Genomic DNA, 26265 nt, shown 5'->3' with positions numbered 1-26265 from the left:
TCGAATTTTCTTTTTTTAAATTGTTGAGCCGAAATAAGGGAGATAACTGGAATTCTTCTTCCTGTTCTAGGCCGGCCAGCTTTGAAACAACGTTTCTTTTTTCGCTTCTGTTTACATTTAGGTAATGATGAATGTAGTCCCAGTTCGTTTAGTCTAGAGCACAATGTAGTGTAGAGAGCCAAGGAGTAATCATTTAAAGCAATTAATGAGAGTCCATCGTAGCATAAACGTGTTGACTGGCGAGTATCACGTGATGGCGGTTTGTTCAAAAACAGTGGAGCATTATTACTTTGCCTTCGGCTGTTTTTACTAAACTGGTATTTTTGTTGTTACAAGCTTTAAGAAAGCGTATAAATTATCTTAATCAGTAATGTATTTTATGCAGCCGGTATTACAAGATCAAATTATAAGCCAGGTTGCTTGTCCTAATAGCAGTTTATTGAGTAATATTTGACAGTATAGGAAATAGGCTGATCATACGTTACGTGTGGAGGTGTGATGTTTAATACATTCAGATATAGACGACAAAGCATGGAAATAATTAGCATTTGAAAACTTTCCGAATTCGTTTTATAATTATGTACACGCGATAGACTAACGTTTGTAATATTCAACATTAGCTTGAAGCAGTGAATTATGAGTTAAAATAACAATACTGATTTTCAACATCTATCAAACAGACCTGAATCGTTTACGGTTTCAATTAATATATTTTAAAGTAAGAAAACAAATCATTCAAATTAACTCTCTTTTATGATAACGTGCTTGTCGGCATTGTATGACTATGTACCCATACCATTCGCTAGAACTACCCAATGTGAAACAAAAGTTAACAAATTCGATGGTCCATCGTGATTGTTTTTGATATCTTGTGATCATGGAAGCAGGACATTACCCCCTGTCAGTTACCTCCCCCCAACCTGCCACTATCCCCTGCAATTACCCCTCCCCTATCATTGACCCCTCAGTATATTACCCCGCGATTTATTACCCCCTGCCATTTCCATAATATACAGAAGACGACTAGCGACGACGAATTTAATTGTTAATTGACATTGTGTTGGCTTTACCGCAGTTAGATTCTATCCCGTCAATTTAAGTGTACACAAGCACAAGCTGATAAGAGTAGTGGTTTGACATCAATATAAATGATTGTTGTTGTTGTTGTTGTTGTAGGGTTTAACGCCATTTTTCAGCACACGATAGGCTATACATGGCGGCCAGTATTAGTGGTGGAGGAAGAACCCGGGAAACCCCGGAAAGGACCACCGACCCACGAGAAGCCACTAGCAAGCTGTCTCACATATCCACATTAGCCGAATCCGAGACTCGAACCCACGCAGGCAGAGGTGAGATTGCAGTAATCCATAACGGATAGCGCTTTAGACCACTCGGCCACTCGGGGCCCCTCAATATAAATGTTAGCAGTTTAATATGTGCTCAGTCTATACTATGGTGTTGTCTTCACCTCATTGAATATACTTCGAGCAGAAATGGTTTCAACACCCCATCTAAATAAATAAAAAATAAATATAAAACTATAGTTCCCGGTATCTGGTATTTGAGTTGTGATATGTATTGTATGGTAGTTAAGTACCGGCGCTACGTTACGGAAATGTATTAAGGAGAAAATATGCATTTGTGAGGTAGGCAGGCAATTGTGAAGTTGTGATGTAAATGTGTAGTTGTGATATTCGTGGTCATGCATCAATTAGAAAAAAATTATTATAGTTTGTTTCGTTCGTTCACTTATGAAGGAAGAACGTCAGACAGAAGTAACGAAGCTGTGAGGCAGATAGAGAGAGAGAGAGAGAGAGAGAGAGAGAGAGAGAGAGTATGAAAAGTACTGGCTAAACGAGAACAGAATGTGAAATATTTAAAATATTTGATAGTTTACCTCTGAGTCAAACACAATGTATCTGATTGTTTGTTTTTTTTCTTCACATTATTTATACTTCAACCAGCATGCACATTTATGTAATACATCGAGACACACTAAATCTGAATACAAAAGCTTGTGTTTTCAGCGTCGTGACTGGTACCATGTACAAGCACTTAGAAAAGTTAGTTTTATTTCTTATTGGCTTAATCTTAACTTGTCGGATTTACATTTAATGCGGTTAACTGGAGGAAAGAAATGGTATTATGTTTTGGTTATCATGTAAACTGTTCGTTATTATGCTTCTAACGACATTTGAATTGTCCAGTGTATTTCTTATCCAATTGTGCATATCTGAGAGTAAAAAAGGAGATAACATATACAAGGACAGATGAATTGATAGAATATCTTGTCCATCTTGGTTCCCCATCTAATTTAGCGAAATGTGTTATGAATGTTGGACTACTCTTTAATAAACATGTATATCGATATTGCTATCTGTGTTAAAACAGCAAATATATCATATGTATTTGTATATGTCTATATAAATGATTTAAATCCTGTTAGCTCTTCTTGATGTCATCTGCGGCCAAAAATTCGGAAGCAAAGTGCACAAGCTGACAGCACAACATATGAATTTTTACCGCGTAGACGGGAATGTAGTTTTCCGACTAATACACACGGGGTTTTGAGACGAGTGGGACATGTGTATTGTTGTGTATAGCATTATGTGAAAATATACCAAGAAAATGGTGCATGTTCAGATACGCTTATTTTAAGTTTTGTACCATTAATTAAGGCCTTGGCATTTCATTTAAGTCGACATTACAAAACCGGGACGTCTCCGTTTCAAGGTGTCCCAGGTCTGTTGGTGCGTCTTCACACTGATGTCTACGTTTCGCGCCTTTCACAAACACACACACACACACACACACACACACACACACTCCAGTCAAAAAGGTTGTGGGACAAGGGAAAGTGGAGTCTGTTTAGCGTCTGACGTCATGGTATGGATGATTGGTAACAATGTTACAATGGGAGGTCACCTCACAGTACTAAGCAGAGAGCGAGTGTACAGGTGTGCACCGGACTGCCCTCAATCGGGAAGAAAGAGTTGGACTTAGATTGATATAACACATACAACGAACAACACTTGCACAATTGAAAAAAAAACTTTTTTAGGCAAGAACTCAACTCTTTTCCAAGTTATATCAATGATCCTTACATTCACTTCAGATATTATTTACCATCCACACACGGGAAGGAGCAAATACATAACTACCAATATATTATCCACACACGGGAAGGAGCCAAAACAAACCGTTACTATACTAGTCATATAACCAAAATATACTATCTACACACGGGAAGGTGCCAAAACAAACCCATACTAGACTATTCACATAACCATTATATACTATTCACACACGCGAAGAACCAAAAACTAACCACTATTATACTATTCACATATGTAAAGAAGCAAAAAACTAATAACTAATATACTACTCACACACGAGAAGAACAAAAAACTATTATCTACTATCCACAAAACCAAAATGTACTATCCACACGCGGGAAGAACAAAAGGCTATTATATACTATCCACAAACCTAAACTATACTATCTACACACGGGAAGGAGCAAATTCAAACCAAAATTATGCTATCCACACGCGCGAAGAAGCAAAAACAAAACCAAAATATAATATCCACACAAGCGAAAAAGCAAAAAAGAAAACCCAAATTAACTATCCACACGGGAAGGAGCAAAACCAAACCCTTACTATACTATCAATAACCCCAATATATACTATCCACAAACACGGAAAGATGCCATAACTAACCCCAAATATACTATCCACACACGCGAAGAAGCGAAAAACAAACACAAAATATACTATCAAATACCCCAATATATACTATCCACACACAGGAAGAGGAAAATACTATTATATACTATCCACAAACGTAAACTATACTATCCACACACGAGAAGAAAAACAAACCCTGAATATACTATCAATAACCCAAATATATACCATCCACACACGAGAAGGAGAAGGAGAATTTAAAAAAAAAACACACACAATAACGTACCCACAAAACCAAAATGTACTATCCACACACGGGAAGAAGAAAAAGCTATTATATACTATTTTCAAACCTAAACAATACTATCCACACAGAGGAAGGAGCAAAATCAAGCCCAAATTATACTATTCAAGTATGCAATGAAGCAAAAGAAAACACAAATATAATATCCACACACTGAAAGGTGCCATAACTAACTACAAATATACTATCCACACACGCAAATAAGCAAAATCTAACTACAATTGTACGATCCACGTACGCGAAGAAGCAAAAACAAACACAAATATATTATCCACGCACGCAAAGAAGCAATAATTAAACACCATTATACTATCAACACACGGGAAGGAGCAAAAACTATCGACCATTATACTATCGGCACACGCGAAATAGCAGAAACAAGCAGAAATATATTATCCACATGCGCGATGAAGCAATAACTATCCACAAATATAATATCCACACACGCGAAGAAGCAAAACCTAACCAACAAAATACTATCCACACACGCGAAGAAGCAAAAACTAACCACCAGTATACTATCCACACCCACGAAGAAGCAAAATAACACCAAATATACTATCCAGGAGAAAAAACAAACCACATATATACCATCCACACAGAAGGAAGTTTAAAAAACCACACACTCTACTATTCACACAGGCGTACGTGAGCGCTTACTAACCCCACTAATCTACTATCCAATTAAACGTAAGTGAGCTTATACAAACACACTCATAACCACGTTATTAAAGGAGTGAGTGTTTATATTTACACTACTCCACATTCACACAAATTGGCAAATTGAATAGTGACTCTTTTCTAGAGATTTCGTTAGCCCTGAGAAGGGCTTTTGTTTTGTAGCTCCAGCTGCACCTGGCTAATGCCTACATCTCCCCGACCTTTCACCACATACGCATCGCCGACTCCAATCATTCTCCCAATTTAAGTATGTAGTTGGGAGCGCTGAGGGAGGATGACTTGCTTCACTATCACATTCATCCGTTTGAGGGATAGTGAATACATGTTCGTGTCTCCTTCGTCTATTTTGCACCCATGGATGTTCTTGTCGCTGTGGCTGTCCTTGTCCCTCCAATTCCACATTCAAATTTTCTCTCTGACGAACCACAGGTATTGGTGGCTCTTGTGGCTGAGGCTGTCGTGATGGTGCGACCTGTGGAGGTGTATTCACCACAGGCTTCACTTCACTTTTTTGCCTCATGATCAAGTGAAGCAAAATTGGCCTTTTTTCCCTCCTCTAAATTTTTCCTCTCCTCTTCCTCCTTCTCTATTCACTCTTTCTCTGCTATGGACTCCATGGCCAGCTCATCAAACATGCATCGGGCGTACACCAGGTGCATCTGAAGTTCCAAAATCTTCGCTATTCTGCTGCTCATTTTTCACTGTTCTTCAATCAATGATGGGTAGCCAGACTGAGGAGCGTTCCCTATATATCAGCCAATCACCGATGTGAAGGTAAACGTCCCTTGTCACCAAAACTTACATTGCCCATATTATCACCAAATACGCGCGGACTTAAAATAAACACTCACTCACTTTTTCATTAACAATCACAAATTTAAAATGTTTGAGAAGCTACGGAAAGGAAGGACTTATAGCCACACTTTTTAAGTAAGATAAAAAAAATAATGTGCTTATAGACGCACTTCTATTTTTGTTCTAACTGACTAACATTCATTTGGCAATTGAATGAGTATTAATTATCTAAGGTGCTGGGTAGCCCTGAAAAGGGCTGTCTTTTGTGGACGAGGATCTATGGCAATCTTTTATGTTCTAAGATTGCGACCTCGTATGGTGACAGCGTTCCCACAGGCTAAGGTCCGCTTCTTCTGAAGTCTGTACTTCTCCGTCCATTCTTCTTTCTCCTTCTTGATGTCCTCTCTGAAGAGCTCTTCTATCAGGTCTTCAGTGACTTTTAACATTCTGACATTCTCTATCTCTTCAGGCTTCGGGTCAGACTTGTTATGATACGATGCAAGTTCACGTAAGCTTCATTCAACGTGGCTTATCTTGACAACATCTTCGTAGGAGGATGAGTCAACAATAGATGGTCAGACTGTAGACTTCCCCGCTTTTATGGTTCAAGAGCGGACGCGAACGAAAACATCCCTATACGGTTTCGAGTCGGAACACTCAAATAGTTTTGATTTGAGGGATATATAGAAGTCAAAGAGCTTTGTTCATGTTACCAATGGCAAACACAAGCATTTTTTAAAACACAATATCTTTTATTGAAATAACCAACAAATAACAATTAACAAATTCAACAATAAACATTTTGTCAATCAAGCATCTATTTTGGACAAGGTTGAAAACGTTGTCATTGGGCCACCGATGTACACTACATTTTCTAGATAGAGACAAAATACAACCATAATGGTCACAAAACCATAGATATACGTTCTCGCCGTTTCTAGAGGAGTGCCGATCAAAATAAGTCACTAAATGTTCTAAAGAATATCCAAGACTGCGTTGATGCAGAAAATACACAGAATAGTGTTAGCACACCATGGAATATGTGCCTTTCACATTATTGAATCGTGTTGTCTGCGTATTTCTTCTCATAAAGTCAATGATATAGTCTTCCAAAGGGGCAAATCCACACGAATCAAAATACTCCACAAAAACATCATGGGAAAAGTAAACGGCTACCCAGTGGGTTCCTGGGAAATGACTGTCGTCCGTGTTGATCACATAAGCTTGATGGTCTTGAGGTTTGCGATGAGGTAGTTCATCTTTAGCACGCACGACAGGATTCCAAGAAGCAGTGTACGACCTGTGGTTCAAAAGGTAATAAAGTTCCTAGGTATCCATTTTTTGTGTTGTTTTTTTTCCACAGATAATGATAATGTGATTAATTCAATCCGGACTATTTGCTTGAATTTGTCTGACAAGTAAACGGCTATTAGTTCCATCTTCGTATAATGGGCCAAGAGAGCTTCGATGCGACGGATCTCCAAAGTCGTTAATGGATGACAAGAATGTTCACGCATTCCTTTATACCACTGAAGAAACACGGCTTCTTCCGAGATGAGACCCCAAGCTTTGTCCAGATACTCGTCCAATTGTTCTTCTTGACTCAGCATCTTACATTTATCGTGTTGAATTTGACCGGGATGATCTTTTTGACATTTATATGAATCTTCCTTGATCAATTTCGTTATTGTTTCTGTCAAGTGTTTGGCAAAACAGGAGACTAAATGTTGTTCTTGTTATGGCCATCTGGACTTCATCATTATGACTTCTTCATCTTTGTCTTAAGGGTCTATTATCGAATTCTGCATATAGGATGACGTTCGCCGTCTCAGGTAGAGGTGCAGCAAACTGAAGTTCCACTCGAATCTGGCCTGATTTAATAGGGTGGAAATGTCCCTCGTCGCTCCCTTGGTCTGGAGTGAAATCAAAAGCCCACAAAGTGTAACCTCCATCATAGTATTCGTACGTAATGCGGTGATTAATAGTGGTTCTTAGATGTCCGGTGGGTTCGTACAGGGACAATTACGACCTCAAGTAATTCTTCCTGGCAAAGTCAGGTTCGAATGGACTGGCACACAAGGTCTTGCCATCGCGACTGACTTCGAATTTAGCACGTTGAAGTGATGGAAGTTGAAAGGAATTGTATCGAAGGCCTCCGTTGAAGGCTGAATTCTCGACGATACCAATGATTAAACGTTTCGGTAACTGTCCTTGGAACTGATAGTCTTCGACCATTGATCGCAGACCCTTGAGAATGGTGCAGGTTTTCACTTCCACACGTCGTATCGGGTACCTGGTGGTCGTTCTGCTCAAGGTGTGACTGATGTCTTTTCCCCTTTAGGTAACATTTCCACGTGCCCCACGTAGAGTCTGGTTTCTTCGATTTTGGTTTTGTAATCGGCCGCACCAGCCATTAAATGGAAAGTGGTACTGCTGCTATTCATTCTAAAGCGGACATCCACACCGGCCAGCAAATACCTTTCTTGCAACCACATGTCCAAATGCAAACGATCCATCAGTTCTAAATTTTTGTTTAGGCCTTTGGTTTTGTTTCATCGATGTTCAAATCCATCATTGTCATCCCCTATTGTGTTTAACTCGTCCCCATCGTCTAGTTTCCATATCACGCAGGCATCCAGATGAGTGTCCCTAGCGTCTGTTCCGTACATCGATATTTTCCAGGTAAGCACGGTAGGGGTAAGTGTCCATGCTGCTACTGACTAGTTTGTTATTCAAGTACAAGTCCACTCCGCTAAGCAAGGAATGCATGACATTGTTGACGGGAGCTACTTTATCTTCGTCCTTGATATCGGGACCGTGGGTCGATTTTTCAATCACGTTTACTTTCAAGTATAAGTAACTGCTATTCAGATCGATGTAATCATCGGGTTGTGCTTTGATTTCAAACTCGATGGGAGCTGAATCCGTCAAAGATGAAACGAAATGAAATTCGACCCATTATGATTCTTCCATCGTCATCGAAGTAGGTGGCAGGGCAAACAAATCTACTTCAGACTTCGAATAGGCACAAGACTCTCGTTGCATCATTTTTCTTTCGCTGTGATTTGCTTAATAATCAATTCTTAGTCTTTCTAGCTTTAGGAATGTGAAATCCTCTGAAGGGATGTTTTCTTCGTTGTCGTCTCTTTCTGTCTTGTCCTTGCTGTTTCGTCAGGGAAGCAGGAATGCCTGACTCGGCAGGGTTCAGGGCATTTATAGGCGTTTCTCTTCAGCCCAAAATGTCTTTGCCCGTTTGAAGCAAGACATGTTTGCCTGCCCACAAGAAAGTTTCTTTAGGGTTTTATTTGACAATGATGACAATCTGGAGAAATTCTTTGCCGTGCGTCAATGCGGCATCCTTCAAGCATCCATATCTCGTGTCACCATCGGTTTCAACACCAGAGCCACCGAACGAAAGGCTGATTTCAACATATCTCCTAAGCCATGTCCTCGCTGTCGAGCGACCCCTCGATAAAATGGATACATGACTTACGAGTCGTTAGAGAATCGTTTTCGAAAATGAAGTTTCACCGTGACTTTCCCTTTGGTGAATGGAATATTTTGTCCCAGATCTCGTTTTATAGCACTGTTGACAGTGTCGAAATACGACTTGTTGACTGGAAAATAGTGATGATGTACAAATCCGCGGTGAACGTGATAGGTGTTTCCACATTCTTCAGCGTTCGTGGTAGAATCCACTTTGAAAGGAATGACACGCAGTAACGGTACCAAGGTGTGTACCACCACGTTATACTCCAGCACATCGGAGTAAACAAAGGTCAAATTGAGTCCTTGGTTCCGTTTTACCGGGAATTGAAAGACCTTGTAAAATTTCGTATTGATGTTGATCTTCGGCTTAAAAATCGGAGACATTTTTGTGTCTCCACCTAAAATGTCAAACAAGTTACGATTAAAACTGATGGACAACGTTTATGTATCCTGAAATGTCATCAGTAGGCTACGAGTCACTTTATGGTTCTCAAGGGCGACACTTTTTTGACTCTGTTCAGAGCTTTGCCAAAGGCTAACTCGAACCTCAAAGCAATGATATCCACCAAATGTTGACCACTAAAATAATAGCCTGTCGAGATTTTCACAGTCTATATACTGAATAAATATATTGCTTGCTGGTCTTGTGTCATCTGAAAACCCGATTTCATTCATGACATTTTGCAACTGTTCGTACATGATCACGACCTCAAAAATGTTTTGCTTTTTAGTGATGTTTTAGATATGTGTAGGGTAAATGATTTCCACCAAAGCCACTTCGCAATGGGCTTCGTGATATAATTTGATGGCCTGAGGTAATTTGGACGTGTAACAGCATAAAGCATTAATGGGAAACACCTCCATGGAACTGTCACTGGGTAAGGTTAAGTAAAATTGGATGTTATTGTTCATAATTACAGAGTTCTGTGGCTGTTTGAGGGGTCAATGCAAGTCAGAAGAGTGTCTCCGCCCAAAATGGGGTTGTTGTTGTTGGACTGGTGACTGACACTATACGCAAGATTCCCGTTGTTGCCGCTCGAGGAGAATTTCAGAGAAGGATTGGGAAGGTTACCGATGCCACTGCTCTATAAAATGGTCCACAATTGTTTGTTTCCTTGTTGCAAACTCAAATTGGCAATGTCCGCACCGATGACTCCACACAGATTTAGCAGAAAAAAAGATCTGAGTTTTAGGCACACGTTTTCCGCACCACACCCACACGGGTTGTTTTTGTAGATCTTGCAGAGAAGAACTGGGTGAAGGAGTGGTCCAGTTGCGTAAGTAACCTTTGTCGAAAGCGCATTTGGTTTTGCCAATGCGCACCCAATCTCCTACATCCATCACTCCACCTTTCTTGGGGACGACCACCGTCGGGAACGTACCAAACAGGCGATCAGCAACGAACACTTCGTTGTCGGGTGTCAGATCTTGGGGGCACGTCAAATGCGTCGATGGTAAGATTGGTTGTACGCTTGAACTAGGTGCGGTAAGATGTCGATGTACTTGAGAGTGTGGTGATGTGTAAAATATTTTCACATGCGTTCTTTCAAGATGCGTTGAAAATGTTCCACGTTGCTGGCTTTGGTTTCGGGATTCTTGGTGGCAAACAATTAATGTCACGTCTCATAAATTCATTTTGGAATGCTTGGCTCAGACATTCGGTGCCTTTGTCAGTTTGCCATCGAAGAGGATGACGACCTCTTTGTTTTAACACCTGCTGAATGGCTTGCACTACCTCGCTTCTCGATTTGAAAGTCAATGGCTCGACCCAGGCAAATTTGGAAAAGATATCGATGACACAAAACACATATTTGTAGCCGCTATTGTAGGTGGAAAAATGATAAGCATCGGCTAAATCGGCTTCCCATTGATGATATATGCCTTCCACTTGGGTACAACTTCTGGAAACGCTTCGTTGAATGGGTTTGTGTAAAGTGTAGGTAGTTTGTACTTGTAACAATCAGTGCACTTGAGGTAAACGGAGACTTGTCAGTCGAGTTTTGGAAGCACGATACAATTTCTGAACTCCTCCATAACCTGCAGGATGGGATGAAACGCAGTAAATGCTGGCTAACACCTACTCCATTTATTTTGTTGTTAATAAGTCACCCACTCTTAGCTGATGCTACTTTATACGGGGAAAAAGGGTGGCTTGGAAATGGATATCCGTGTCCGATGGGCAACGTTAGTAGAAGTCGAAGCTAGTGGTGAAGGTGGTAATGGAATGGCTTTGGTTTTCTTTTCCTTTTTCACTTCTGGTTTCCCTTTTCTCTTTTTCCTTTCTGTGGAAGGAGAAGTGGATATCATCTTTTTAACCCAGTCTTTCATTTCTTCTCGTTGGGGTGTGGGAAAAGGAGTCTAAAAGGACGCTGCAATCTTAATAGGAATGTGAGATGCTAACGGTGTTTGAAAAACTTCTCGTACCACTTCTTCCTCCGACTTTCGTGGGGTTGCGTTTCTCATGACCCATGGGGGTTATGGTAGTGGTGGTGGTAGTGGTGGTGTAGATGATGGACTTTTCATCAAAGCTTTGACATCTTTCAGAGTGGGAAGTGCTGTTTCATCTAAATCATTTTGGTGAAAGAGTTGTTTCGGACAAATCGTGGCGATCCATCAACGACTGCAATTCGGTTTTGCCTGAACCGCTAGATCCAGCAATGACCATTTTAAAGGGACGACGAGGATACAAGACCTCCCAACTGGCACGATCTAAGTGTTCTTCGATGACTTTGAAACTGGAGGAAGAGGGAGCAGAGACAGCATAGATAGACAGAGTGCAAGGAATGTCACTTGTGGCACGAAGACATACAATACAAGAGTTTATGTAGTTTTTCAGGACATGTTTATTGATTTTTAAAAATAAACACGAAAGACTAAAACACATAAAAGCCAAAGGGTTAAGTACAATGATAAAATGCACATCAAAACGATCAAAGTGGAATAGAAACAAGTTTCTGTACAACATGTTTTTGGTAACCAAGATGTCCTAGGGACAATGTGTAATATTCTGTCAGGCTCTACATGGGGTAATATCACAAAAGTGTCCTCCCGAAATGGTCTTTCGGGAATGTCCATGACAGTCCTGTCCTGAAGGAAGTGATTGTCCTCGATGACGGGTTCTGCTGGCACTGTCACTAACACAGGTTGAAAAGTGACTTTTCTCTAGGACATTTAAATGTTGAATCCCAACTCTCGAGCATAATGGGCTACTTCTTGCGCCCAAGTTTAAAAACCCGAATTTTTTTCCATTCACGTACATCTATCCAATGGGGGTGTAAGTCACAAGCTACACAGACATCATCGTACACATCTTCAGTACTCAAAAGTTGTCGAATATTTTTTTCACGTAGTGGTCGAGAAGTATCTAGATGAAAACGCAAAGATTTGAGCAAAATGAGTTTTTAGTGGTCATTTAAAGGAACTACTTTCATGTTTGATTGGGTGACAAGTATTGTTCGTAAAGGGTTCACAAGGAATCGGCTGATAAACGAAATCCCAGAAAACAAGTCACTAAGACACTCACCATACGTCGACCCAAATTGAATGGATACAGTTTTCGTAAAAAGTGTTGGCAATCGCCCACTGTTTGAATAGTGTCATTGATTTCCTCCCACGGAATCTGTTGAATCAGTTCTCATAAAAGCTGTGGCATGGTAGTCTCATACCTCGTTTTGTCGGAGACTATAAGTGTATATTCTTCACAGAGATAATGGTACTCCAGTAACGAATCTAAATGGTTCAGTCCCTAACATACACATCAGAGTTCGTTTAGAAGCTTCCTCTTAAACTAACTAGACGTTATGCAAAAGATTTTGGTAATCCTCCAAATCTTATTCTGGAATTCGGTGTAGTATGTGCATCTCGTAGTAACAAAAATTATTAACATACCGATACTTCTTGTCCTCGAACAGTTTAACAAGGCCTGACCGTTGAAACACTTTGTCCTGAACCAGTCCTCATGTCATTCAGGTACCGGTGGTATAAACATCGGTTCCGTAACGGATGCAATTGTTCTTTACGTTTCACTTGAATTGTAACCAGCTCTCGGTAAATGCGTTCTCTCAACTCCACAGGTAAGCTCAAAATGTTCTCTTGTAAAGTATCCATAATCATGTCAGTCAGTCAGTATTATGTTATTTACAATCTTCTCCTAGAGCGAAATTACTTAACATAGTAATTTCTGACCACTGCCATTCAGGGTAGTGGACACAAATGTCACTGAAATCTTCTGATGTAAACGGTCTAAAGCAGAATAATAGGGTGAACGCACACATGATCCTGAAAAGTCTAATCCTTTTGTTGAATTCTTTCACTCTCCTCTTGTGAATTTCTCGACACAAAAGTTCTGCAGTCACCCATTAAGATTTTGCTCTGGTAAGTCCCTGCCAAACGTCCTTGTAGATCTTCTCCTGCAGTTCGTTTGTTAATGATTGAATATTGTTTTTTAAATGGGGTTTAAATATTAGTCTCGGTGGTATCCAATTTTTGACTCCTAGCCAATCTGGTTTCTTAAACGACATAGTAGGTCACTTCAATGACTTGGTCCCACTAAAGGTAGGTAGTGACAATTCGGAGACCATCGAGCATATTCCAGGTATACTGAATCTTGTTGTTCCCCAACTGAAACACTTGACTTTATCCCCTTCGCACAAGTAGAAAAATCCGGATCTGGCTAATTCTTCGTTTTCTCTTACTCCCAGTTATTTAGGCCATTTTCCTTTGAACGTTTGAAGACGATTTTCAAAGTCTCAGTATTAAGGCAAACGCACAAGAACAAATATTCGTCTTTCACAGGTTCGTTTCTATGACGGCAAGGTGACATCGACAGGAGTTTGCTCTGTGTTGGATGACATCCGTAGGGTGGTAAATGTGAAAGTTAACATCCACAATGAAAACCAGTAAAGAGTCCACGATAACGAGCAGCATCGCTTTCGCATCCATCCGATTTGGCACGCAAAGCATCATTTTCCATTGTAGGTGTAGTAGTAAAGAGAACACAGTTTCCATGATGATTTACTGCTTTACTCTCATTGCAAGGCACAGCATAGCACTCCACTTGAGAATCACCGAACTTGAATTGTGCCTGTCTGAACTGGTTTTGTGTTTCATCTTTCTTGCTTGGTCTTGTAGTCACAATGATCTATTGATCTTGGACCTTGTCCCTTTTTATATGCTGACCAATATCGTCGTGACCGTACGGCAAAGTGAAGTGATTGGGAAGACGTACTCGCTTCTGGTATACGATTTAATACAGTTTTTCCAAGGGTCGCCTGACGATTTGGTGAGTGGGTAAAGGTACAATCTTGTTCGGTTGGTAGGTGGTTACCTTAACTGCAAGGCTTCTTTCGTTCACCACTTGACTGGTGCGATATTTGAGAGTCAATCCTTTCACTTTACACTCCGTGTGCACTTATTCTTGTTTGATGCGGTATTTGAAGCCGTAATTTTAAGGGCCACCACTAGCGAAACTTAAAATATTTGTGTCGGTGTGCTCGTCTGTCGAGACTCCTATAGGGTCTCCTTCGATGTTAGCGTGACGTTGACCCGGGCGATCGATGTAAACGCAACTGTCCGTTTCAAAGTACAGGACGCGATCACCTAACAGTTCAAAAGCTTCGTACAATTTTAATCAAGCATGGGCTGTCACCTAAGACGCAATGATCACATTTACAAATTCGTCGGCTTGTAAAAACTCCAGATCGTCTTCGTAATTGACTAAGATCAAATCCTCACGAACGATGTCCTCGTGTTTCATGTATTTGGTTTGGTCCTGAATCATTTGAACGTACTGGAAAGGTTTTGTCAAATACTCTGTCTTCGGTTAACACGGTCGTTGTGCCATTTAAACCCACAAGCAATGTAAAATTACTTTGACAAACGATCGCCTGCCTTCGTTTTTCTCGATGTGGTCTAAAGTGATGCCTTCCTGTTCCCAGTATTTTTCTTTTAATGTCTTTTGACACCAGGAAGTGTAGCCGCTGGCTTCTTGTTTCATTTTCAAAAAAGCATCCACGTAGTCTGCGAAAATGCCTTTCTGAGTCTCGTCGCCCTTGTGGCATTTTTGGTGTCTTGGGAAAGTGGCAAATTTCGTACACTTCTAACAGTTGGTATCCCATGTCCAGAGCTTTTAACAATTCCACGCTGAACCAAGTTGTCGTCAAGGAGCGTTCTTCCTGGGTGTGTTGAGAAGGTTGGTCTTCATTAGACGTTTCGGAACAAGTAAGGCACAAGGGAAACATCAGTTTTTCTTGGCAATGGTGAGTTAACACGGGATGGCCCAAGTAAGTGGGAAGCAAAACTTCGCACTTAATCAAGCCTTCGCTTTGTCGAATGTGTCAGCAATTGCCGATGTCCAGTAATAAAGCGACATTTGCACACGTAAGGAAACAGTGAACACAAGTCCAAGTATTTGATTTCTTCTCCTTTCTCTTCGTCAGCGTGGTAGAGCAAACAGGTGACATGTTTCCGTCCTCCGTACAAAACTGTCCCTCGGGATCAGTGGGTCCTTCAACTTTCTACGTTGCGTTTAAACTAGGGATCAGTTTTCAAACGGTGATCGTACTCGTGTTCACACATTTCACTACTTGCTCTTCTAACTTCAAGCGTCGCTGACAAGTGGTCTGTTTCGTTGTAAAAACTGATTTTTAGTACCACGTTGAGGGCAACAGACGGGACTGCTGTGAAATAGGCAGCCGTTAAACTTGTACACGATCTTAGGGTTTTCTAAGTCCCAGCCATCCACCGAATAAGTTCCGATGTTTATTTTTGCCTAATCCGTTGCGGGCGTGATCAATCCATTTGTCTTCCTTGTCGCACAAGTAATATAACCAGGTTGGGCTTTGACCGAGTATTGACGCTTGATAAGGTTGTTTGTTTGAGGACTGATGACAGCCAGGGTGTTTTCGGGCATGAATCGTTGGCGGTACACTAAGGAATATGCTTTGGCAATGGTGCAAACATCTTTCAGAGGATCGACTCCTCCGTGTTCCATGAACAGTTCTCGAAATTGTTCACAGCAACGCCGTAAAATGTCCACGTCGGAACGACAATACTTTAACATTTCTTCCTGAAAGTCGATGCGGTCCAAAGCGTGAGCCTGGTACCAAGCGTAGAAAGCTTCTCATTGTTCGGGACGCATGCTGTTGCGGTCGAAATCGTGAGCCTCAGGCAAATGAGGTAGAACGGTATGTTCATTTGCTTCGGTATTGACAAAATGTAGAAAGTAGCCTTTGGCGATTTCTGTCATTCCAAAACATTTTAGGCATTCGTCTTAAAGGGCATGGTCAAGTAAGTCATCGAATCTTTAAACTGCCCTTGTCCCACTTGCATCAAAATGATTTTGGCTCCCTTCAATGTGACTTTAGGACGTTCAGGTGCCTTGTTCCGTATTGTATCTCTAAAGAAACTGTCCATCGTATCCCGAGAAATTGTGAGCCATTACTGTGACATGGCGATGACTTTCTCCGTAACGTTCGATGTCTTCTTGGCAACATGTCTCGTCGATGGGGTCTAAGATCAATTGAGCGAAATCGGCCCGGCGTGTTCGGTCCCCGAAATATTTTTTCACGTCCTCCAGGAATCTTGCTGAAGTGAAGGCAATGACTAAAGATAGATTCTTGGATGCACGTCTCGCATGCTCGGTGAGCCACGAAGAAATTAGAAATGTCAGTAGCGGTCTCTTGCATGCATTCAAAATCGAAAAGGTGAAATTGTGTTTCTTCTTGCGGTCATTGTCTTCCTGTTGGGGTTGGCATTTTTTAATGTAGCATTGGTGTTCCACGTCCACGATTTGGTGACAAATGTGACATCTCTTCTTTCCTGAACATAAGTGTGCCTTGGCATTATTGGTACATATGCCTTGTCCACACGTATGGCAAAATCTCAGGAGTTGACAAGCACTATTCTGCTGTGAACCTTGCATCTTTAGATGTTGTTGGTAACAGGCAGGGTTTACAAAAATGCGCTGACAAGCAATGCACTCATTCTTGTCCTTCGTCCAGACAGGGTTCAGGGGCCAAATATACTGATCGTTTCGATCCACAATGCTTGTGTTGCTCTCGATTTTTATATCCATAGTCACATTTCTCACAGTAATAATTGTCACCCAAGAATGCGGTGATACTGGAAATGGTATCGACATGCTCATTGTGATAATAGAACTGAATGTTTTTTCCGTGTTGGAAATCTTTGCCTCAAAACAACAAAGGTTGGCGCCTGCTTGAGGGTTCACATTATGGTGTAGCGTGGAGCTAGAACATCTTGTATTTTTTGCATTTCAGGAATGCCACAGGGTGTGTCTTTGGACAGAGCAGCTTGTTGTAGCAAGAGTTCTGCTTCACTTGTTGTTTGGCTCTGTTTGATTTTCGAATGTTCTCCCTGGGCCTTTTCCATTCTACCGTGTCATTCTTGTCGGCGTATGTTCGTCCCACTACGGCAGCCCTAGCTAAACACATCTGGTCTTGAGAGTTGCTAATTTGGACGAGGTTTTTTTTGGTGCTGCGAAGGTCGTCAGTTCGTTTGATAAACTCGATCCAAAAAGGTGACTTCAAGCTGTCGTGATGAATAGAAAATCTAAAGCGAGCGTCTTCTTTTTCTTCACATTGTCGTTTAAGTGTCGTTAACAAAGAATCCCACACATCGGTGATGAAGCCCTCTGTTTTCTCCAGTGGTACGTCGGGCTTGAAACCTTTAAACTTCACCGTGTATTTATAAGCCGTCGTTCTGAATTTTCTAGAGGAGCACTTTTCCGTCTCTCAAATGTGATAGTAATTTGAAGGGTATACTAATGGTGGTGACCTTAGGCTGGGTGTAGACTCTCTGGGTCTGGATTCAGGTTCACTCATGTCATCTTTAAAATCACTGGCATGGATTTGAGCCAAGACTTCAACAACTGTACGAGGCGATAAATCACGTTTCTGCCTCTTACTTTTTTCTCCTTTTTTTACTAATTGATGCGATCGTTTCATCGTGACAGCGAAATGGTGAGTGTCTTGCCTTCCAATATTCATTTCACTCTCAAACCGAGCAGAACATGGAAGAGACTACACAGATCGAACGTTTGATCATAGCTTTGCGAGGTGCCATAAGAAAAGTTTCATCAGACAAGCCGACGGACTACTCACCATCCTTTCGAGATAAAATTCAAGATACTTGCTATATCTGTAAGAAGAAAGGGCATTGGTTTTCAGAGTTTCTAGACCGTCAAGAAAGAAAAACAGGTGCTAAAAGAGACAAAAGTCAAGATACCTATTATTATTGCAAAGAAAAGGGACATTGGTCTTCAGCTTTCCCTAAGAAACAACACGAGCAAGAAGAAGAGATGGATTCTGGACAGAAAGAAGAAGAGATACCCTCCTCGAAAGAAGAACCCAGACACGTGCAGAAAGAGAAACTTGAAAAGAAAAGAAGACGAGGAGAAAGTGAGGAAGAAGTGGATGAATAAACCTGTGAAAGTGAAGAAATGTAAAAATAACAGAGAGAGTGAACACAGAGACAGATGAAGCCTATGAACCTTTGAAAATGTTGTGTTGTGCTGTGAATTTAATTGTACAATTTGGAACTTAATAGACCAGGCATAAAACGTGTCTCTTGGTTTTGATTTTTAGAATATGGACCTACACTCACGCACTCACACACGTACATCATGGGTAAAAAAGCGTTTGTGAGTTTTAATTGATGTTGGCAATTGAAATAGTATCTCTTTTGAGAGGAGTGGGTGGCCCTGAAAAGGGCCTTTGGGTATTTCCTTGTTAAAAAAGAAACTCAGGAATGAGACGTAATCTGCTTTAACTGCCATAGGTCTTTGCCACGGCCAAGGTCTACTTCTGGACTAGCTCCTGTCAATGATGATTTGGTAGAAATCACTAAGGGTGGTATCGCAGGCATAGTAATAGGGTTGGGTTGTTTAGCTCAAGAAGGTCTTTTTCTCTTCGGTTGTAATAAAGAAGTCTGATACATTTGTTTCAGACTCCTTAACCCTGCTAAAATGTCTAAAAGTACCGTTTGACTTTCACTATTCTCCTTCTCTCCTAGACCTTGTTTCTTTTCTGCTTCTTCTTCGTGTCGTTTCCTTCTTGCCTCTTCTTCTTGCTGTTGTTGTTGAAGAATAAAAGCTTGTTCTGCTTCCTTTTGCTGCTGTACAAATTTATCCAATTCTTCTTTCTGTCTCTGTTTAAAATTATCCACGTGTGGTAAAGAAGGAGAAGGTGGCGAAGGTACTGGTACCCTAATAAATTCTTGCGAAGAAGAAGAAAGACATTCGACAAAATCCCAATTAAAATTAACCTCTTCTGGAAGTAAAGCATGTGTTGACTTGAGTAGTCACTGCTATACCATCACGTGTCGTCTCCACAGCTGGTGCACCTCAATTCATCGTCTTCTTAGGTTCCGCCATAATTGAAAACTGTGTCGCATGGACTAACTGCGCACAGACGCTAGCGCATCTATATAGGGAATGTGACGTCGCAGACTGCTCTCTCCGGCTCCGTTGTGTGACTAAATTTTGTAACGCGTGTTTGGATTGGTGAATAAACTTAATCCGTTTCGATCCTCCCTTCCCCTATAAATAACCACAGTTCTCTGCATTCCCTTTACTCGTTCTGGTCACAAGATGTGGACCAACGTAGAATCCTCCTCCCTTGTTTCGTCAATGCTGTTCCGAACGGACTTACCCGTGTATGTCAGATCATCATGGACCATTATCAGGATGACGTAAACATGGGTATGGAAAAGAAGAATTTATGTGGAGAGACAAAGTGTTTGAAGAGGGTTCTGATTTACGGACCAGAAGTGAGGAGAAGTTTCAGGAAGAGAAGAAGATATATGCGTTGCTTTCTATGTTAACAGAATTAAGTTAACATAAACCCAAAGGCCCTTTTCAGGGCCATCCATTTGCCTAGAAAAATAATTGCTTTCTTGCCTCCTAATTTCTCTTTTTTAATGTTGTATATATGTTTGTCTCTTGCCTGTGTTATATATGTACACCCGCTCTTTGCTCAGTACTGTGACGTCACCTCCCCCTAGTTGCTACATTGTTACCAATCTCCCCTACCGTGACGTCAGACGCTATACAAACTCTACTTTCCCTTGTCCCTATACAGGCCTACGGCCTTTTTCACTGGATCTTCCCTTGTCCCTATGCATCTTGTCCCTACACAGGCCCAAGGGGGTGTGTCTCTAATGTATTTTCCCATTGTCCCTATATATCTTGTCGCTAAACAGCTGGGGGGGGGGGGGGCTGTAATGTATTTTCCCACTGTCCCTGAATCGCTCCTCTTCACTACTGCCGTAGCTCAGTCGCTGTCCTTTATGAAAGCACGATAACAGACGTTGCCTGTCGTTAGACATGTAAGAGATTAACAGTCTTTTCTTAACAATTGCAAACAATCAGGACTCATTCCGGTTAGTTTATTTACAAACAATAACAAACAAAGTGTCAAATCAATATTTGGTTGGACGAAATGCAAAATATGGAAGGTATCTTGAAAAAATGTACTGATATTAGCCTTGCTATTTACTAAGAATGACAAACGCACAACCTAACCAGAAATCTTAACTTCATTAAGCCCATGCTTTTCTTTAACAATGAGGACAAACACCCTTGCCTAAAGAAAAATATAGTTAATATAGTGCGTACATGTTTTCGATCTTGGTCAAAACATGACGGGTAAGGGGGTTCTAGTCATTGTACAAGTAGAAGGTACTAAAAGAGCTCTTTTTGACCCAAAAATTCACAGATTTTATAAAACGCTGTTGACCAGACAATATCATAGCAAAAACGGTATCAACAGTAAAAGCCTTAAAATTGCAATTTACTTTTAAAACATTACTTGATATGACGTCATAGGCACTTGCTTGTGACGTCACACATGGCTGTAAAATAGCCATTTTGTGCTATAATTGGAAGTATTTAAAAAAGAAAACTAAGGTGATCCAAATGCGGCAGCCACATTTGTTATAGAATATAAATGTTTGAGTGAATAACCTTTTGCTAAAATATAGCTTTGGCTCATGCACATCGAAAATTATAAAATGATAAAATACGCGTTCACTGGTATCCTGCATCTCTACAACCGTCATATATTAACTACATGAAAACTGGCTTTTTTGCTACAAGGAACCCATACAATATTTTTACATACACCAAAATGACCATATGTCCACTGTGGCAAGTATTTATATGGTATAGTGAAACAATGAAGAAAAAAACATTTAGAATATGTTCCATTATTTTACAGGAGACTCATTATTTTACAACCATCTAACAAATATGCAAATTTCAATTGTATTCCCGTGTGTGCTTCTCCTTACCGTAAAACCAAACAAAACAAACCGTATTTGAGTTCGCTCCCCTTACGTCACCCGTCATATGGAACATATAATTTAAGGACAAAGTATCACAAAATGTCTTTCTTGTCCACTACATTTAAAACAAAATTGAGATTCAAATGTCACCTGTGGTTTGTAATATATATTTCGCTTCCTCTTTTCGGACCGCGTTTTGGGACATTTTGACTATTTGGCTTAGGGTAAGTTAAATATAAAAAGGCGCATGAAGGAAATCTATCCACAATAGCAACAACAACAAAAACTGCAAACGGTAATATTTTCCTAACGGAGTCTAAATTATAATGGAATGAAGATACAAATAATAATACAGTATCCATTTCCCATTTGATGAATTATTGCAGTACACATTTTCACAGTACCCTGTGCAGAAGACCATATTATTATATACTCATTTTTTCCCCTTAACTTTACATTGTCAGAATCGTTCAATACTACCCCATACTGAAATCGCGCGACAATACACATATAGCATTCACGTGCATAAAGAAACTACTTTCTATTGTAAACAAACAATGGACGCAGACGCCAGCACTTTTGATTTGTACACAAATCATGTACACTCGCGTAAGAGGCTCTTTATGTTTGCGGTTGTTTAAATTTGTTTCTGAATGAACTAAAACATGTTTCGTGGACTGCAAAATAACCCCAGCTGATCTGGCACATACCGCGTTGATACAATGTTACGGATTTAGGCTAGCTACATTATATAACAGACGGAAGATAAGGTCCTTACAAATAACATACAAGTGACAAGTCATATACTCTCTTCTTTAGCTGGTGATAGGAATGGCAAAATAAAATATACTTACAATTTTACATCCTGAATTTCCTCAAAATGTATTTTCTTAATTCTACAAATCCGAATTATATGAGCCATGTCATAGGTTTTCAATATGGATTACACATTTTGAAATTCTGCTGTAATTTCGATGATAAGTACAAATGCATCCTCCTTACTGCACTCGAAATGAAATAAGCATTAAATTCCATAGTTTCTTTTGATAATTGCAATTGAAAGACTTCATATTTTTCCCACATCATGGTTTCAAACATTCAATGACAGAAACAGAAACACATTTGCAGACGTAAACACGCTTCTTCCGCGCCACTTCAATCCGATGTATTTCATGTATAATTTGCACAGATAAATCCAACCCAAAATCACAAACTTTCGTCGAATCGAAATAAAATACCAAAATATATTCATTACAGATCAAATGGAAAAGTTGTTGCAATGCGCATTTATTACAATATGACTGCAAATTTCAATTCTAACTAGACACGCCATTTTCTTTCGAAAGCTATGTCCATTGCGACTAAGTTCAAATTTATCTGGGCGGAGTTAATAATGATGTCACTGTGTAATGACAAATCTGCGCTTGTGTATTTAGCTTGGAATACGACATTCATTCATTTAGGTTGTTTCTTGTAGTGTATTTTGTTGATATAATTAAACCTTAGGTAGAATTTAAAAAATGAGCATATAATAAAAAGTTTACTGCATTTGTATGCGAAAATATGAACTCATTTTGTCTGAAGGATATACTGCACTCCCAAGGTCGTGAAGTATTCCATCTCAAAACTGGTTCATATTTTCCCTTACAAATGCAGTAACCTATACTTATTCGGTGTCCTGCTAAAAATAAAACGGAACAACTGAATGCAGTAGTCATAGAAGAACTATATATTGAAAAAAGGGATACATTGCAGTATTATAAATATACTCGTTAGTCGGCAGTTCATTGGTCCATGGAAGCAACGTTTTTAAAATTTCAGATTTATGAATATAAATAAATATATTTTTCTTTTTTCCATCAGTGGGTTAAGTATATCCGTTTTGTACTGAATTTACGGGAGCTTAAAAACTAGGAGATAATGTTGAGTTCTAATTAGGTATGTAAGGGATAATATCAATAACCACTGGAATAAATACATTCTAATTAACATATTATACTGTAAATTTTTTTATTCATATCATCCAATACAGAGTCGCATTTGAAATAAAATATGAAATCAGTGCCATTTAATTCATATATATATATATATATATATATATATATATATATATATATATATATATATATATATATATATATATATACATTTCATCTGGATCTGAGTATGAGCGAAAACGAATCTAACACTCCAGCTTTCGGCAAAATTGTAAAATTTACTCAAGAGCCAGATACGTCAATTTTGATAGTGGGTGTTTTTCTTGCAAACGTACTGTGTACTGGTGTTTGATAACGTAATAAAGAGATTGTATGTGATACAAATTTTCAAGTGTTACATGGCTTTAATAAGAGACATCTTCATGACGTGTGATGTGTTCAACGTTTATCCGTGCCTTGTCCCTGAAATTATACATTTATATTATTTGCGATTGCGCTTTCTTAAATTTTACCGTAATTCTTACATCTAGTGCATACCAGAAATATGTATCTCGAATTTTGTTGCAATGTGGATTCGATTTTCACACATATACATTTAATAACCTCTCTCTTATAAATATGAGTGACAGTGCTGTCCAAAATATGAATGCGTAACGGCTTATGGACTAATTAAAATCGAGTGTCAAGCCCTGCAAATATTCTTAATGATTGTCATAATTCGTGATTAACAAATCGCCAAAAATACACGATTACCGATTTGCTCATGATTGTTAATTTCCCGCTTTTTCCTCGATTCCTATAGAGCCTCGATCGACAAGACGTTTTAAAAGTGCATGAACGTGATATTTCAGTTTTGTCATGTATTTGTTCTGCCTCTAAAATCTTGTTTTACCAATTAATATACTGCCTGGATTTGCTTTATGAAAACTTTTCAAATGATTTTAATTGGCACAACGCGATCTTCCAATTATTTTAGATATTTTTCTTTGTTTTTCCTTTGCCACTATTTTTGACTTATCTAAATGAATTACCGTCTGCATCTAACCAATTACGTACTGTGCGGCGGTATATTTTCTTTTCTTGACATCATCAAGGAAGTCGTCTTAAACATGGCACTCGTTACAAATTACTATTTTAGACGATATTCTATGAGTTCCGTGCTACGCATCTATAATTAATGTTTGCATTAAAAGTTTATCTTCACCGTGGGCAATTGAAATTACATGTCACTAAATGACGTCGATTTTTCTCACTGATCTCTCTCTCTCTCTCTCTCTCTCTCTCTCTCTCTAACACACACACACACACACACTGGCGTGTGAATTATGTTTAGTCTCCACAGGATTGTTTCATTTTATATCAGACTTCTATATTCGTGATAGAGACGAATCTTTCCATTATATTATCATTAAAGAATGACTGGTTGGTTCCACACTATCAAAGATTTAAAATTACTTATGACTATCATATACTGCTGATTGCATAGGTTAGCGTTCATCCATGTCTGGTAGTTCTGCGAAAAGACGGGTAAAACGAAAGTAAAAGTAATGAAAGAACGAATGTATTCATATTTAAGGGTGTCATTTCACATTCCAATGCTCTTTGACAACTAGTACATGTAAGACTTACTGTTCCCACTGTTTCCATTGTTCACCTAGAAAAGTTTCGTTAGGTTGATTGAACAACTGCGACAAGTCTGTGATTCCTTTTGGACGTCCAGTTGTAGCCACCTTGTGCAGTTCTCCATCTCCGGGGAATCGGGATAAGGTTGGAAAAAATTGTTTAATCGTAGACTCCGTCTCACTGAAAGATTTGAACCAAATGTTATACATGTTATATCTTTACTTCCTTTATCTATGATAACCACCATGTTCTGAAAATAAAACAATTATAGTTATGGTAGATCAGCGAACAAATCAACTATTCAAGACTTCCATCGCACTTTGATTTATATAATATTTAAGATTCCCATCGCACTCTAAATAATTGTGCGCAAAAGGTTTCTGCTAATAAAGATCTATGTTTTCATTGTCACATTAAACAAAAAGACACACAGACGATTGACCTTTCCATTTCAATTAAGAATGATTTTAATGTCTATTATTTTGAACATTAATTTGGACGATTATTAAACAAAGATTGACGTTGTAAATATTATATTGCAAATATATTTCCTCAAATTACCAATTGCTAGGAAACATTTAGTGCAATGTTTTCTTTCTGGAGATAGGGAATATGGGGAAAGAGTCGGTTGAGAGAGTTGACAGAATTATTACAGTAATAGTTTTAAACAACTAAGTTTGTTTGGTAGACAATCAACAAATAGACGTTAATTATTTACTGATACAGGTTTTCATTTTGCTCCAATCCCACCAAATGTGAAAAAGGAAGATAGCAATGTACAAAAAGGACATTTATTAATTATGGCTTGTATTACTGCGAAACATTATGTTAATTGACGATCAACAAATACACGGTAAGTAATTATGCAATTAATTTCATATGTCACGGGGTTAACACGCAGTGTGAGTTGAGTGAACTTACACTTTATGTGGTTTGAGTCTCAGGCTCGGCTAATGGGGCTATGCGAGAAAGCGTGCCAGTAGCTTTTCGTGGGTCGGTGGTTCTTCCCGGGGTTTTCCTGGGTTCTTCCTCCAGCAGTTATATTGGCCGACATGAATAGCATATCTTGCGGTAAATAATGGCGGTAAACCCTACAACACCACCAACACTGTAAGTGTCCTATTTTGAATATTCATAAGGAAAACTTAAGATGTTAAAACAGAGGCAGACTATGTTATATTATAAATTTGAAAGTTTGAAAAGTACAGAATACATTATATTGGGCACGAGGTATTTCTTTTCCAATTTATCAGAAGCAATGCGTGAATTTAAACAGTTTATAGAATTCGTAAAATCTATTCGGCTCCCGTTTAACAAATTGTACTAATAATCAACAGATAATTTGTTACAAAATCGAATAATTAAACTGATATATCAATTCCCAAAAGACTGTTTCTCAAGCTAGCTTCAACTTTTGATCTTGAAAACTAAATGGATGTTTTCT

The 26265-nt window shown here is 39.3% G+C and overlaps 1 protein-coding gene across 7 annotated transcripts in view; it reads right to left on the bottom strand.

The window, feature by feature from the left end:
• Window positions 1-26265, bottom strand: part of LOC149772734 (uncharacterized) — an 88170-nt gene that overhangs the window by 47649 nt on the left and 14256 nt on the right. For all 7 annotated transcript variants that reach the window (XM_089947426.1, XM_089947427.1, XM_089947425.1 and 4 more), the window contains one exon: window positions 24828-25001. In XM_089947426.1, the coding sequence (XP_089803552.1) occupies window positions 24828-25001 (174 nt within the window). The remainder of the gene's footprint in view (window positions 1-24827; window positions 25002-26265) is intronic.

This window comes from Sinohyriopsis cumingii, unplaced genomic scaffold, assembly GCF_028554795.1.
Source record: "Sinohyriopsis cumingii isolate HCF-2022 unplaced genomic scaffold, ASM2855479v2 utg001182l, whole genome shotgun sequence".
NCBI lineage: Eukaryota > Metazoa > Mollusca > Bivalvia > Unionida > Unionidae > Sinohyriopsis > Sinohyriopsis cumingii.
This window is presented reverse-complemented; position numbering and strand designations above follow the sequence as displayed.